We start from the raw sequence: 12,681 nt of genomic DNA, 5'->3' as shown, positions 1-12,681 counted from the left end.
CCTGTGTTGGCTGGACCGCGCCCCCTAAATGGCGGCTTAACGCCGCCGTCCAGCCCCCTCCCACCCAGTGACCGCCTCTGCCTGTCAATCAGGCAGAGGCGAGCACTAGGCAACGACGGCCTTCGGCCGTCTGGTATGCGCCGGCGCACTGCGGCGCAGTACTGACCCGATTGCACCGCTGCAATAAACTGCAGCGTGCGATCGGGTCAGAATGACCCCCTATATTTCCACTAGCACCATCATGCCCACACAGAGTTTCATCCCATCTCATAATGTGAAACCAGTGCTAGCCTGATGAGGATGAGGATGAGGCTGAAATGCTGAGGGGAATCAGGCTTGCAGAGTGAGCCAGGGTAATCATAAAGTGAAAATTAGGTTAAATACTATTGTGGAACTACAAGTATTAGCATGCCTTGACCAACCATGACAACTTGTCATGCTGGCATTTGCAAAACTTTAAGCCTAAAGCTGGCCCTTTGAGCCAGGTCCTGATGAAACATGTAGTTGCAGAATAGTACTTAACAGAGGAAAAAACATACATACCTTACAAAAAGCAGTTACCTTTAAAATCTCCATAAAATCTCCATAAAACCCATAATAAACTCTTTTGTAATGTTCTTAAATTCTTAGGTAATCTTTATTTATCTAATTAATTCCTGAATTTGTTCTAGTGGAGCTGCAGTATGAATGTACAAATAGAAATGACCAGATGGGTGTGGTATGAAATGTCGAGGACTGAAAATATAGCTGCCATAAACTTCTTACTCCAGAGTTTTGGCTATAAAAATGATTAGAATAATACAAAGAAAATATTTCAAACAAGTTCTTTGTATTTTTCATATACTTTATTTAGTCAAAACTCTGGCACAAACGTATGACAGGAAAGGCTCTGCCTCACCCCACCGCACAGCCATTGCAAGATCTGTTCCACTAGTCATGACAATGGGCATCATAAATTCTGTGCCACATGAACATTACAAAACTCGTACTTGTTGGCCATGGAATAATAATTGGCTGTTTTCCTGAATGTGCTGTTTAAAGAGAGAAAGGGGTACATTTACTAAGATGGGAGTTCTATTTAAGATGGGATGTTGCCCATAGCATACCAATCAAATTCTACTTCTCATTTATCTAGCACCTTCTAGAATATAATACCTGAAATCTGATTGGTTGCTATGGGTTATCTTAAACAGAACTCCCATCTTAGGTTAATTTACCAGAGAGAGAGAGAGATTTTGTGTGTGTGTGTGTGTGTGTGTGTGTTGGATGAGTGTCTCTCTCTCTCTCCCCCCGCCCCCCCTTTATTTTGCTAATGGTGTATCTAATAGCAGTGATTTTGATGTCATACTGTTTGTTTGTGACATCAGATGTGGGGAGTATTACATTTAAAATGCACTTGTAAGCCTATACCTAGTACAGCATAAGAGTTAGTCATGTATATGGCCTTGTAGGAGCAGTCATGTTTGATATATCTCTGTGTGGTACTTTGATGTGTAGCACTACAGAGCTGACCATATTTGTGTTAAAGTGTGCATTTATTTAAGGTGTTGCATTATATTTAATCAGGTTCAACTTTAAAAGATATCTGGTGCTTTTAGGTTTATTCACACAAGTAGAATGACAGTTTGTCTTCTCTCCTGCAAATGACTGGCTATAGTATAACACGGGAGAGCAATCACAGTATGAAGAAAATAAGAATTTACTTACCGATAATTCTATTTCTCGGAGTCCGTAGTGGATGCTGGGGTTCCTGAAAGGACCATGGGGAATAGCGGCTCCGCAGGAGACAGGGCACAAAAGTAAAGCTTTCCGATCAGGTGGTGTGCACTGGCTCCTCCCCCTATGACCCTCCTCCAAGCCAGTTAGGTACTGTGCCCGGACGAGCGTACACAATAAGGGAGGAATTTTGAATCCCGGGTAAGACTCATACCAGCCACACCAATCACACCGTACAACTTGTGATCTAAACCCAGTTAACAGTATGATAACAGCGGAGCCTCTGAAAAGATGGCTCACAACAATAATAACCCGATTTTTGTAACTATGTACAAGTATTGCAGATAATCCGCACTTGGGATGGGCGCCCAGCATCCACTACGGACTCCGAGAAATAGAATTATCGGTAAGTAAATTCTTATTTTCTCTATCGTCCTAGTGGATGCTGGGGTTCCTGAAAGGACCATGGGGATTATACCAAAGCTCCCAAACGGGCGGGAGAGTGCGGATGACTCTGCAGCACCGAATGAGAGAACTCCAGGTCCTCCTTAGCCAGGGTATCAAATTTGTAGAATTTAGCAAACGTGTTTGCCCCTGACCAAGTAGCTGCTCGGCAAAGTTGTAAAGCCGAGACCCCTCGGGCAGCCGCCCAAGATGAGCCCACCTTCCTTGTGGAATGGGCATTTACATATTTTGGCTGTGGCAGGCCTGCCACAGAATGTGCAAGCTGAATTGTATTACACATCCAACTAGCAATAGTCTGCTTAGAAGCAAGAGCACCCAGTTTGTTGGGTGCATACAGGATAACAGCAAGTCAGTTTTCCTGACTCCAGCCGTCCTGGAACATATTTTCAGGGCCCTGACAACATCTAGCAACTTGGAGTCCTCCAAGTCCCTAGTAGGTGCAAGGCACCACAATAAGCTGGTTCAGGTGAAACACTGACACCACCTTAGGGAGAGAACTGGGGACGAGTCCGCAGCTCTGCCCTGTCCGAATGGACAAACAGATATGGGCTTTTTTGAGAAAAAACCACCAATTTGACACTCGCCTGGTCCAGGCCAGGGCCAAGAGCATGGTCACTTTTCATGTGAGATGCTTCAAATCCACAGATTTGACTGGTTTTAAACCAATGTGATTTGAGGAATCCCAGAACTACGTTGAGATCCCACAGTGCCACTGGAGGCACAAAAGGGGGTTGTATATGCAATACTCCCTTGACAAACTTCTGGACTTCAGGAACTGAAGCCAATTCTTTCTGGAAGAAAATCGACAGGGCCGAAATTTTAACCTTAATGGACCCCAATTTGAGGCCCATAGACACTCCTGTTTGCAGGAAATGCAGGAAACGACCGAGTTGAAATTTCTTTGTGGGGCCTTCCTGGCCTCACACCACGCAACATATTTTCGCCACATGTGGTGATAATGTTGTGCGGTCACCTCCTTTCTGGCTTTGACCAGGGTAGGAATGACCTCTTCCGGAATGCCTTTTTCCCTTAGGATCCGGCTTTCCACCGCCATGCCGACAAACGCAGCTGCGGTAAGTCTTGGAACAGACATGGTACTTGCTGAAGCAAGTCCCTTCTTAGCGGCAGAGGCCATAAGACCTCTGTAAGCATCTCTTGAAGTTCCGGGTACCAAGTCCTTCTTGGCCAATCCGGAGCCATGAGTATAGTTCTTACTCCTCTACGTCTTATAATTCTCAGCACCTTAGGTATGAGAAGCAGAGGAGGGAACACATACACCGACTGGTACACCCACGGTGTTACCAGAACGTCCACAGCTATTGCCTGAGGGTCTCTTGACCTGGCGCAATACCTGTCCCGTTTTTTGTTCAGACGGGACGCCATCATGTCCACCTTTGGTATTTCCCAACGGTTTACAATCATGTGGAAAAAACTTCCCGATGAAGTTTCCACTCTCCCGGGTGGAGGTCGTGCCTGCTGAGGAAGTCTGCTTCCCAGTTTCCATTCCCGGGATGAAACACTGCTGACAGTGCTATCACATGAATTTCCGCCCAGCGAAAAGTCCTTGCAGTTTTTGCCATTGCCCTCCTGCTTCTTGTGTCGCCCTGTCTGTTTACGTGGGCGACTGCCGTGATGTTTTTCCCACTGGATCAATACCGGCTGACCTTGAAGCAGAGGTCTTGCTAAGCTTAGAGCATTATAAATTTACCCTTAGCTCCAGTATATTTATGTGGAGAAAAGTCTCCAGACTTGATCACACTCCCTGGAAATTTTTTCCTTGTGTGACTGCTCCCCAGCCTCTCGGGCTGGGCTCCGTGGTCACCAGCATCCAATCCTGAATGCCGAATCTGCGGCCCTCTAGAAGATGAGCACTCTATAACCACCACAGGAGAGACACCCTTGTCCTTGGATATAGGGTTATCCGCTGATGCATCTGAAGATGCGATCCGGACCATTTGTCCAGCAGATCCCACTGAAAAGTTCTTGCGTGAAATCTGCCGAATGGAATTGCTTCGTAGGAAGCCACCATTTTTACCAGGACCCTTGTGCAATGATGCACTGTTTTTAGGAGGTTCCTGACTAGCTCGGATAACTCCCTGGCTTTCTCTTCCGGGAGAAACACCTTTTTCTGGACTGTGTCCAGAATCATCCCTAGGCACAGCAGACGTGTCGTCGGGATCAGCTGCGATTTTGGAATATTTAGAATCCACCCGTGCTGTTGTAGCAGTATCCTAGATAGTGCTACTCCGACCTCCCAACTGTTCCCTGGACTATGCCCTTATCAGGAGATCGTCCAAGTAAGGGATAATTAAGACGCCTTTTCTTCGAAGAAGAATCATCATTTCGGCCATTACCTTGGTAAAGACCCGGGGTGCCGTGGACAATCCAAACGGCAGCGTCTGAAACTGATAGTGACAGTTCTGCACCACGAACCTGAGGTACCCTTAGTGAGAAGGGCAAATTTGGGACATAGAGGTAAGGATCCCTGATGTCCCGGGACACTATATAGTCCCCTTCTTCCTGGTTCGTTATCACTGCTCTGAGCGACTCCATCTTGATTTGAACCTTTGTAAGTGTTCAAAAAAAATTTTTTTTTTTTTAGAATAAGTCTCACCTAGCCTTCTGGCTTCAGTACCACAATATAGTGTGGAATAATACCCCTTTTCTTGTAGTAGGAGGGGTAATTTAATTATCACCTGCTGGGAATACAGCTTGTGAATTTTTTCCCATACTGCCTCCTTGTCGGAGGGAGACCTTGGTAAAGCAGACTTCAGGAGCCTGCGAAGGGGAAACTTCTCGACATTCCAATCTGTACCCCTGGGATACTACTTGTAGGATCCAGGGGTCCTGTACGGTCTCAGCGCCATGCTGAGAACTTGTCAGAAGCGGTGGAACGCTTCTGTTCCTGGGAATGGGCTGCCTGCTGCAGTCTTCTTCCCTTTCCTCTATCCCTGGGCAGATATGATCTTATAGGGACGAAAGGACTGAGGCTGAAAAGACGGTGTCTTTTTCTGCAGAGATGTGACTTAGGGTAAAAACGGTGGATTTTCCAGCAGTTGCCGTGGCCACCAGGTCCGATGGACCGACCCCAAATAACTCCTCTTCCTTTATACGGCAATACACCTTTGTGCCGTTTGGAATCTGCATCACCTGACCACTGTCGTGTCCATAACATCTTCTGGCAGTTATGGACATCGCATTTACTCTTGATGCCAGAGTGCAAATATCCCTCTGTGCATCTCGCATATATAGAAATGCATCCTTTAAATGCTCTATAGTCAATAAAATACTGTCCCTGTCAAGGGTATCAATATTTTTAGTCAGGGAATCCGACCAAGCCACCCCAGCTCTGCACATCCAGGCTGAGGCGATCGCTGGTCGCAGTATAACACCAGTATGTGTGTATATACTTTTTATGATATTTTCCAACCTCCTGTCAGCTGGACCTTGAGGACGGCCCTATCTATAGACGGTACCGCCACTTGTTTTGATAAGCGTGTGAGCGCCTTATCCACCCTAAGGGGTGTTTCCCAACGCGCCCTAACTTCTGGCGGGAAAGGGTATACCGCCCATAATTTTCTATCGGGGGGAACCCACGCATCATCACACACTTTATTTAATTTATCTGATTCAGGAAAAACTATGGTAGTTTTTTCACATCCCACATAATACCCTCTTTTGTGGTACTTGTAGTATCAGAAATATGTAACACCTCCTTCATTGCCTTTAACGTGTGGCCCTAATAAGGAATACGTTTGTTTATTCACCGTCGACACTGGATTCAGTGTCCCTGTCTGTGTCTGTGTCGACCGACTAAAGTAAACGGGCGTTTTAAAACCCCTGACGGTGTTTTTGAGACGTCTGGACCGGTACTAATTGTTTGTCGGCCGTCTCATGTCGTCAACCGACCTTGCAGCGTGTTGACATTATCACGTAATTCCCTAAATAAGCCATCCATTCCGGTGTCGACTCCCTAGAGAGTGACATCACCATTACAGGCAATTGCTCCGCCTCCTCACCAACATCGTCCTCCTACATGTCGACACACACGTACCGACACACAGCACACACACAGGGAATGCTCTGATAGAGGACAGGACCCACTAGCCCTTTGGAGAGACAGAGGGAGAGTTTGCCAGCACACACCAAAAACGCTATAATTATATAGGGACAACCTTATATAAGTGTTTTCCCTTATAGCATCTTTTTTATATATTTCTAACGCCAAATTAGTGCCCCCCCTCTCTGTTTTAACCCTGTTTCTGTAGTGCAGTGCAGGGGAGAGCCTGGGAGCCTTCCCTCCAGCCTTTCTGTGAGGGAAAATGGCGCTGTGTGCTGAGGAGATAGGCCCCGCCCCTTTTTCGGCGGCCTCGTCTCCCGCTCTTAACGGATTCTGGCAGGGGTTAAATATCTCCATATAGCCTCCGGAGGCTATATGTGAGGTATTTTTAGCCAAAATAGGTATTCATTTGCCTCCCAAGGCGCCCCGCTCCCAGCGCCCTGCACCCTCAGTGACTGCCGTGTGAAGTGTGCTGAGAGGAAAATGGCGCACAGCTGCAGTGCTGTGCGCTACCTTTAGAAGACTGAGGAGTCTTCTGCCGCCGATTCTGGACCTCTTCTTACTTCAGCATCTGCAAGGGGGCCGGCGGCAAGGCTCCGGTGACCATCCAGGCTGTACCTGTGATCGTCCCTCTGGAGCTGATGTCCAGTAGCCAAGAAGCCAATCCATCCTGCACGCAGGTGAGTTCACTTCTTCTCCCCTAAGTCCCTCGTTGCAGTGATCCTGTTGCCAGCAGGACTCACTGTAAAATAAAAAACCTAAGCTAAACTTTTCTAAGCAGCTCTTTAGGAGAGCCACCTAGATTGCACCCTTCTCGGCCGGGCACAAAAATCTAACTGGCTTGGAGGAGGGTCATAGGGGGAGGAGCCAGTGCACACCACCTGATCGGAAAGCTTTACTTTTGTGCCCTGTCTCCTGCGGAGCCGCTATTCCCCATGGTCCTTTCAGGAACCCCAGCATCCACTAGGACGATAGAGAAATAACAGAAATGCTACTGCTTAGTGCATTTATAGTGATGGAATTAGAAAGTGTGTCTGTACCTGCATGTACAGCTGAAGCTAATGTCACACAGTGTTTCACTGTTGCACTAAATGGAAATAGAACTATGACCCATGGCAAATTATTATCACTATTTCAACAGCAAATAAGGAGCTGATGTAAAACACAGCATTTGTGATGCTTTATGGATCACTGGAGATGGACAGCAAGATCTCAGTCATTACTTGCAGAAAAGGCAGATGGCTGGTTATAGTTGTTACCTGACTACCATCGAGCATTTTGGCTATTAGTCATAACACCTCTGAGCATGATACCTCCAAAACTAGGGCACATGCCATTCTAAAAACCTAAACTGTATCTTTAAACACTTATTTTCAGTCTACTGTACACTTTCTCAGCTGACTACCAGCTGAAACATGCAATTCCTCTTTATGCTCTTATTTCTAAATTTGCTTAGAACCCTACTTATGGTGTTGTTTACTTATTCTTTCCTGTAGATGAAATTGGCAGCCCAGTGGAGAGTCTAAGCGGAGGAGCTGCAGGTTATGACCCAAAGTCTGGCCCAAGTGCAAGGACTAATGGTAAGCCCTTTGATTGGTCTTATTGTATTGATGTAAATTGAGCATGTAGAAATGCCTAAAATATTAGTGCTCCAGAACTCCTTTTATAGAGTTTGCAGAGACAAAAGTAGTTTCACGCTCACCAATGCACCTTTGTACAGATAGAGAGCTGAAGATGAGGAGATCCTATATAAGAATACATCATGTTTCCAGCAGAGCTAATGACTAAAGTCATGCACAGTTGAGCTAGTATAGACCAGGAGGATATTGCTGGAGCATTAAGAGATTTATCAGTAAGAACATTTCATATTTTGCTTTATAGACCAACACATGGAATAGTTGTCACGCAACATGTTCATATTTGAAGGCTCAAGTTATTGAGCATTATTCCAAATACAGCTTTTACATACACGTATTTGCCAGTCCCAAGTTATGTAACCCCTTTTCATAGATTTCAGTAATTTGAGTTAGCTTGAACAGAGGATTTTCCCATGTAAATACTCTCTATTCTCTCTAAACAGTGAATCCAGAGCAGGCAAAGCAGATGCGGGAGACTGGGCTGCATTTGTTACGTCGGGCCCTGGCTGTCCTGCAGATTTTTGCTGCGAGCCAGTTTGGTTGTGGTGTAGGTAATATGCCACAAAACCTCTGGAAGCAGGATGAAAGCAACAGAGACTTCACTCCACTGATTAAAAAATTGGAGACCACTGTGGAGAAGGTGAGACAGCTGGCACTGCGGCAGCAGCCTGCAGATCACGTGATCAGCTATGCCAATATGCAGGAGATTGTATTGGGAGGAAAAGATGACCTGACTGTGGCTGTCAGGAGAGAGCTGGCTGTTGCTATAAGAGATCTCTTGTCACATGGCCTCTATGCTACATCTCAAGGAATGAGTTTGGTTCTAGCACCCATTGCCTGCCTCATCCCAGTTTTCACCACCTCGCCTCCTTCTATGCATCCCTGGGAACTGTTTGTCAAGTACTACAATGAGAAAAATGGAAAAGCCTTTGTAGAGTCTCCTGCCCGTAAGCTCTCGCAATCCTTCTCCCTTCCTGTCTCAGGGGGCCGTAAAGTAACCCCAAAGCAGAGCCTCCTCTCCGCCATTAATACCGTTTTAACAGAACATGACCCTTTCAAGCGTGGTGCAGACTCTGAGTTCAAGGCGTTAGTCTGCATGGCATTGAATGAACAACGTCTAGTCTCCTGGCTTAACCTCATCTGCAAGTCAGGGGTGTTAATTCAATCACATTATCAGCCCTGGAGTTATATGGCAAGCAGCGGCTTTGAAAGTGCCCTGAATATTCTTAGTCGACTCAGCAATCTAAAGTTCAACCTCCCTGTAGACCTTGCTGTGCGGCAGCTTAAGAACATTAAGGATGCTTTTTGAGGCAACGGAAAACCTTAAGTCCCATTTGTACATTTCACTGTAAGAACTGAATGACTGTACTACATAATTGCTTGTTCAACACATTCTTTTGTCTCCTGAAATCTACTTAACGGTGAGAGTTGGGTCACCTAGATTCAAGAAGTACCACAGCATTGAGGGGAACTCCTTTTTCTGGGGTACCAAGCACAATTAGAAGTCCTCCTGAAATCTTATCAGGACAATGACATGTTTAATAGCTTCTACAATTGACTATTTATATGAAAGCGTATAATATGTATTTTTGAATATATAAATAACGATTGGAGAATATTTTCACAGTTCACAATACTGCCATTATATACACTGATACTGTACTGTAAATGTTGCACTTAAAAGTCACTACCCCTCTGGGCAGGCATATTGTCTATCAATATAGGCGCATCTTATGAAAATGACACATTGGTCTTGTGTAATTAGTAAAGTAGTTCTGGTGACAATGTTTTGCTTTGATGTGTAAATAAAGGTCTGTATTTACATTATCTTCTACAGCACAGATCATTTAGATGAATTGGGAGTTGGTGTGTTCAGTCATTAGGTTTCCATAGATAAGTCTATATGAGCATAAACCTCCCCATTACATGTGCACTGGCCTCTGGAAATATCAAATGTAGCCATACTTATGTATGAATATTCTTAGCGGTAATAAATATTCAGAGGATGATGCCAACGGGCACAATTTCATCTACAGACAACTGATCCACTATGATTGGGGATCATAGTGCAGGACAAGGGGCCTAATTCAGATCTGATTGCTGGGCTGCGTTTTTTGCTGTCCTGCGATCAGATGGTCACCGTCTACAGGGGGAGTGTCATTTAGCTGTGCGATTGCATGTGTAGCTGAGCTGCTTGTGCAGTCTCTCTGCAGCCCAGGACTTACTCTTCCAGTGCGATTGAATCCTGCTGATTGGGGCCAGAGCTGATGTCAGACACCCTCCCTGAAAACGCTTCAGCCCGCCTGCGTTTTTCCGGACACTCCCTGAAAATGGTCAGTTGCCACCTCAATAACCTTGTGAATGCCCGTGTGAATGGATCCTTCACACCATCCCGTCACTGACCGCAGATGCCCGTTGTAGCTGTCCGACGCGCCTGCGCATTGCGGTGCATGCGCACGAAAACGCACAGCAGCGATCAGATCTGAATGACCTCGAGGGTTTCTGTGCTCTAAACTTGTCTTATAGAGATCTCTATACAATACAAATATATATTTAGAATCCACTTGTGACTTTTTAAACACGTCACTATTAATACACTGTGATCCAAGGAGAGACTAGTAATACTTTTTTTTTTTCTCTAAATGCCAATGTTATAACAATTATAAATAAACTTGACCAAAGAAATATACATGTATATCCAAAGTTTAATGAATCCCATATACTGTTTACTGACACACCTACTACTAAAGAACATGTTCATGGACCAGGCGCATATTATATTTCTTGGTCATGTATGTGACTTCCGGGATCTCCCAAACCAGGGAGGAAATCACAATTTAAAGTAAATAATGTATGTACATCTTTTAGTGTACATATGTGTGGTCAGATGTAATCATGAATGTTTTACAGAAAAGTAGCTATATAACTGATTCAATATAGTCTGTATTTGTTATTGTAATATTAGCTGTTTATTATAAGATGATATCATCTTTAGGCTGTGTACACACGGCATGATGCGCCGTACAGCACGACATTGACTATTCGACGCCGTATAGTCAATGTTGACCTGCCTACACAGTCTATTTTTCCTTGTGATGCCGTTCCCGTGTGACCGCGCATCGGCATCGCAAGGACTATACACACGGTGCGAAATGCACTATATAGTCAAAATCAAAGAAATATCGCACTGTGTGTATACAGCAATAGACTTTATATCGGAATGCTGAAATGCAAAACAATGCTGACATACAAGGTGTTACAAGGTTTTCTATGCAGAAGGTTTGGGTTGATTGTTTACAGTTTTACAAGTGCGGTGTAGAAACCCCTTGTCTTGTATAGTAGACGTCTGGTTGTGCTCTGTTTGCTAAACAGTAGAGCCCTTAAACACTACTGTTGTGTAGCAGTTGTGTTAAAAGTATTGTTGATGGGGGAGGTGTTAGTGTAAAACTTCTGAACCCTAAATCTAAGTGTAAAATTTTATTGTTGTAGATTTTTTTTTTTTTTTAATTGGCACAATGCTCCGTAGAGCTGAACACAAGTGAGTGGAGCCGGCACTGCTATAAAATAATGTAATTTAAACCTTGTATTCCTGATATCAGGGGCAGGATGTAATGGAGTCCGAGACCGCCGGATGTGCGGGATGCCGGGCGATCTCGGACATTTTATTAAAGGGGCAATCATGTACAAGGCATGATTTTGCCTTGTAACTGCCCCTTTAAAAAAACGTCCGAGACCTTCCGGCGATCTTGGACTCTGTTACTGAATTTGGAAGCTTTGCCCCAGCTGTTACAACCACTATTTTTTATTTATTTTTTTCCCTCTAAACTGTTTTTTTTATTACAGTTTGTGTCTGTGGAAAAGGTGTAGGAACTCATCACCAGGCCTGGTTGGGTGATTTAAAGCAGACTGCATCTCAAATCCCTCTAATCACTTTACCAGATTCAATTAGTGTAATCTATGCTGCATGTGTAGATTCTGATATGTTACATGAAATGCTGGAATGGAACACTTCCTTTTTTTTTTGTATTTTATTTTTTTTAAACAGATTGTTGAAATAGTGTACCCATATACAGGTAGACAAACAAATCTCTTCATTCCTGGGATACTTTAATAACCTGGTGCAGAGGGTAATAATGTACTGTAACCCATAGCACCCAGATATATACTGCCTTTTGTCTGTATAATGTTTTCCGAGCAATGACTGCTATTCCCTGGCTGGTATGGGTTACAGCACAATTATTCTGCTTGCACTGTTTTATTATACCTCCAAATGTTCATGTGTAATCACTGATTCTAATGATCTGAGAAGTTCATATATGGTGTATACATAGTAAGGTGAAATCCCCCTCTGGTGCAATGTATGTATATGAAAAATTGTTTCTGACACTATATTTTGATTTTATTTTTCTGTATAAAAAGTTTATATTTATGTAGATGTGAAAATAATTTGTTTCATGGAAAATAAAATGCTGCTAGTTTTGAAGTCTGAGTTGATGTCATGGGTGTTTGTGTGTGCGTCTAATAAAAAAAAAAAAAAAAGAATTATTTATATGTGTATAAATATATGTCAGGACATAATAAATAAAATATATATATATATATCACTGCTCAAAAAAATAAAGGGAACACTTAAACAACACAATGTAACTCCAAGTCAATCACACGTCTGTGAAATCAAACTGTCAACTTAGGAAGCAACACTGATTGACAATCAATTTCACATGCTGTTGTGCAAATGGAATAGACAACAGGTGGAAATTATAGGCAATTAGCAAGACAGGAGTTGTTCTGCAGGTGGTGACC

The 12,681-nt window shown here is 44.0% G+C and overlaps 1 protein-coding gene across 1 annotated transcript in view; it reads left to right on the top strand.

Annotated features, from left to right (window-relative positions):
- Positions 1-12,361, top strand: part of RUNDC1 (RUN domain containing 1) — a 35,369-nt gene extending 23,008 nt beyond the window's left edge. The window contains exons 4-5 of the mRNA XM_063960089.1: positions 7,738-7,821; positions 8,322-12,361. Coding sequence (XP_063816159.1) covers positions 7,738-7,821; positions 8,322-9,187 — 950 coding nt within the window. The 3' untranslated portion in view covers positions 9,188-12,361. The remainder of the gene's footprint in view (positions 1-7,737; positions 7,822-8,321) is intronic.
- Positions 12,362-12,681: the final 320 nt, after the last annotated feature.

Source organism: Pseudophryne corroboree, chromosome 3 (genome assembly GCF_028390025.1).
Source record: "Pseudophryne corroboree isolate aPseCor3 chromosome 3, aPseCor3.hap2, whole genome shotgun sequence".
Taxonomy (NCBI): Eukaryota; Metazoa; Chordata; class Amphibia; order Anura; family Myobatrachidae; genus Pseudophryne; species Pseudophryne corroboree.
Note: the sequence above shows the minus strand (reverse complement) of the source record. Positions and strands in the feature narration are given on the sequence as shown.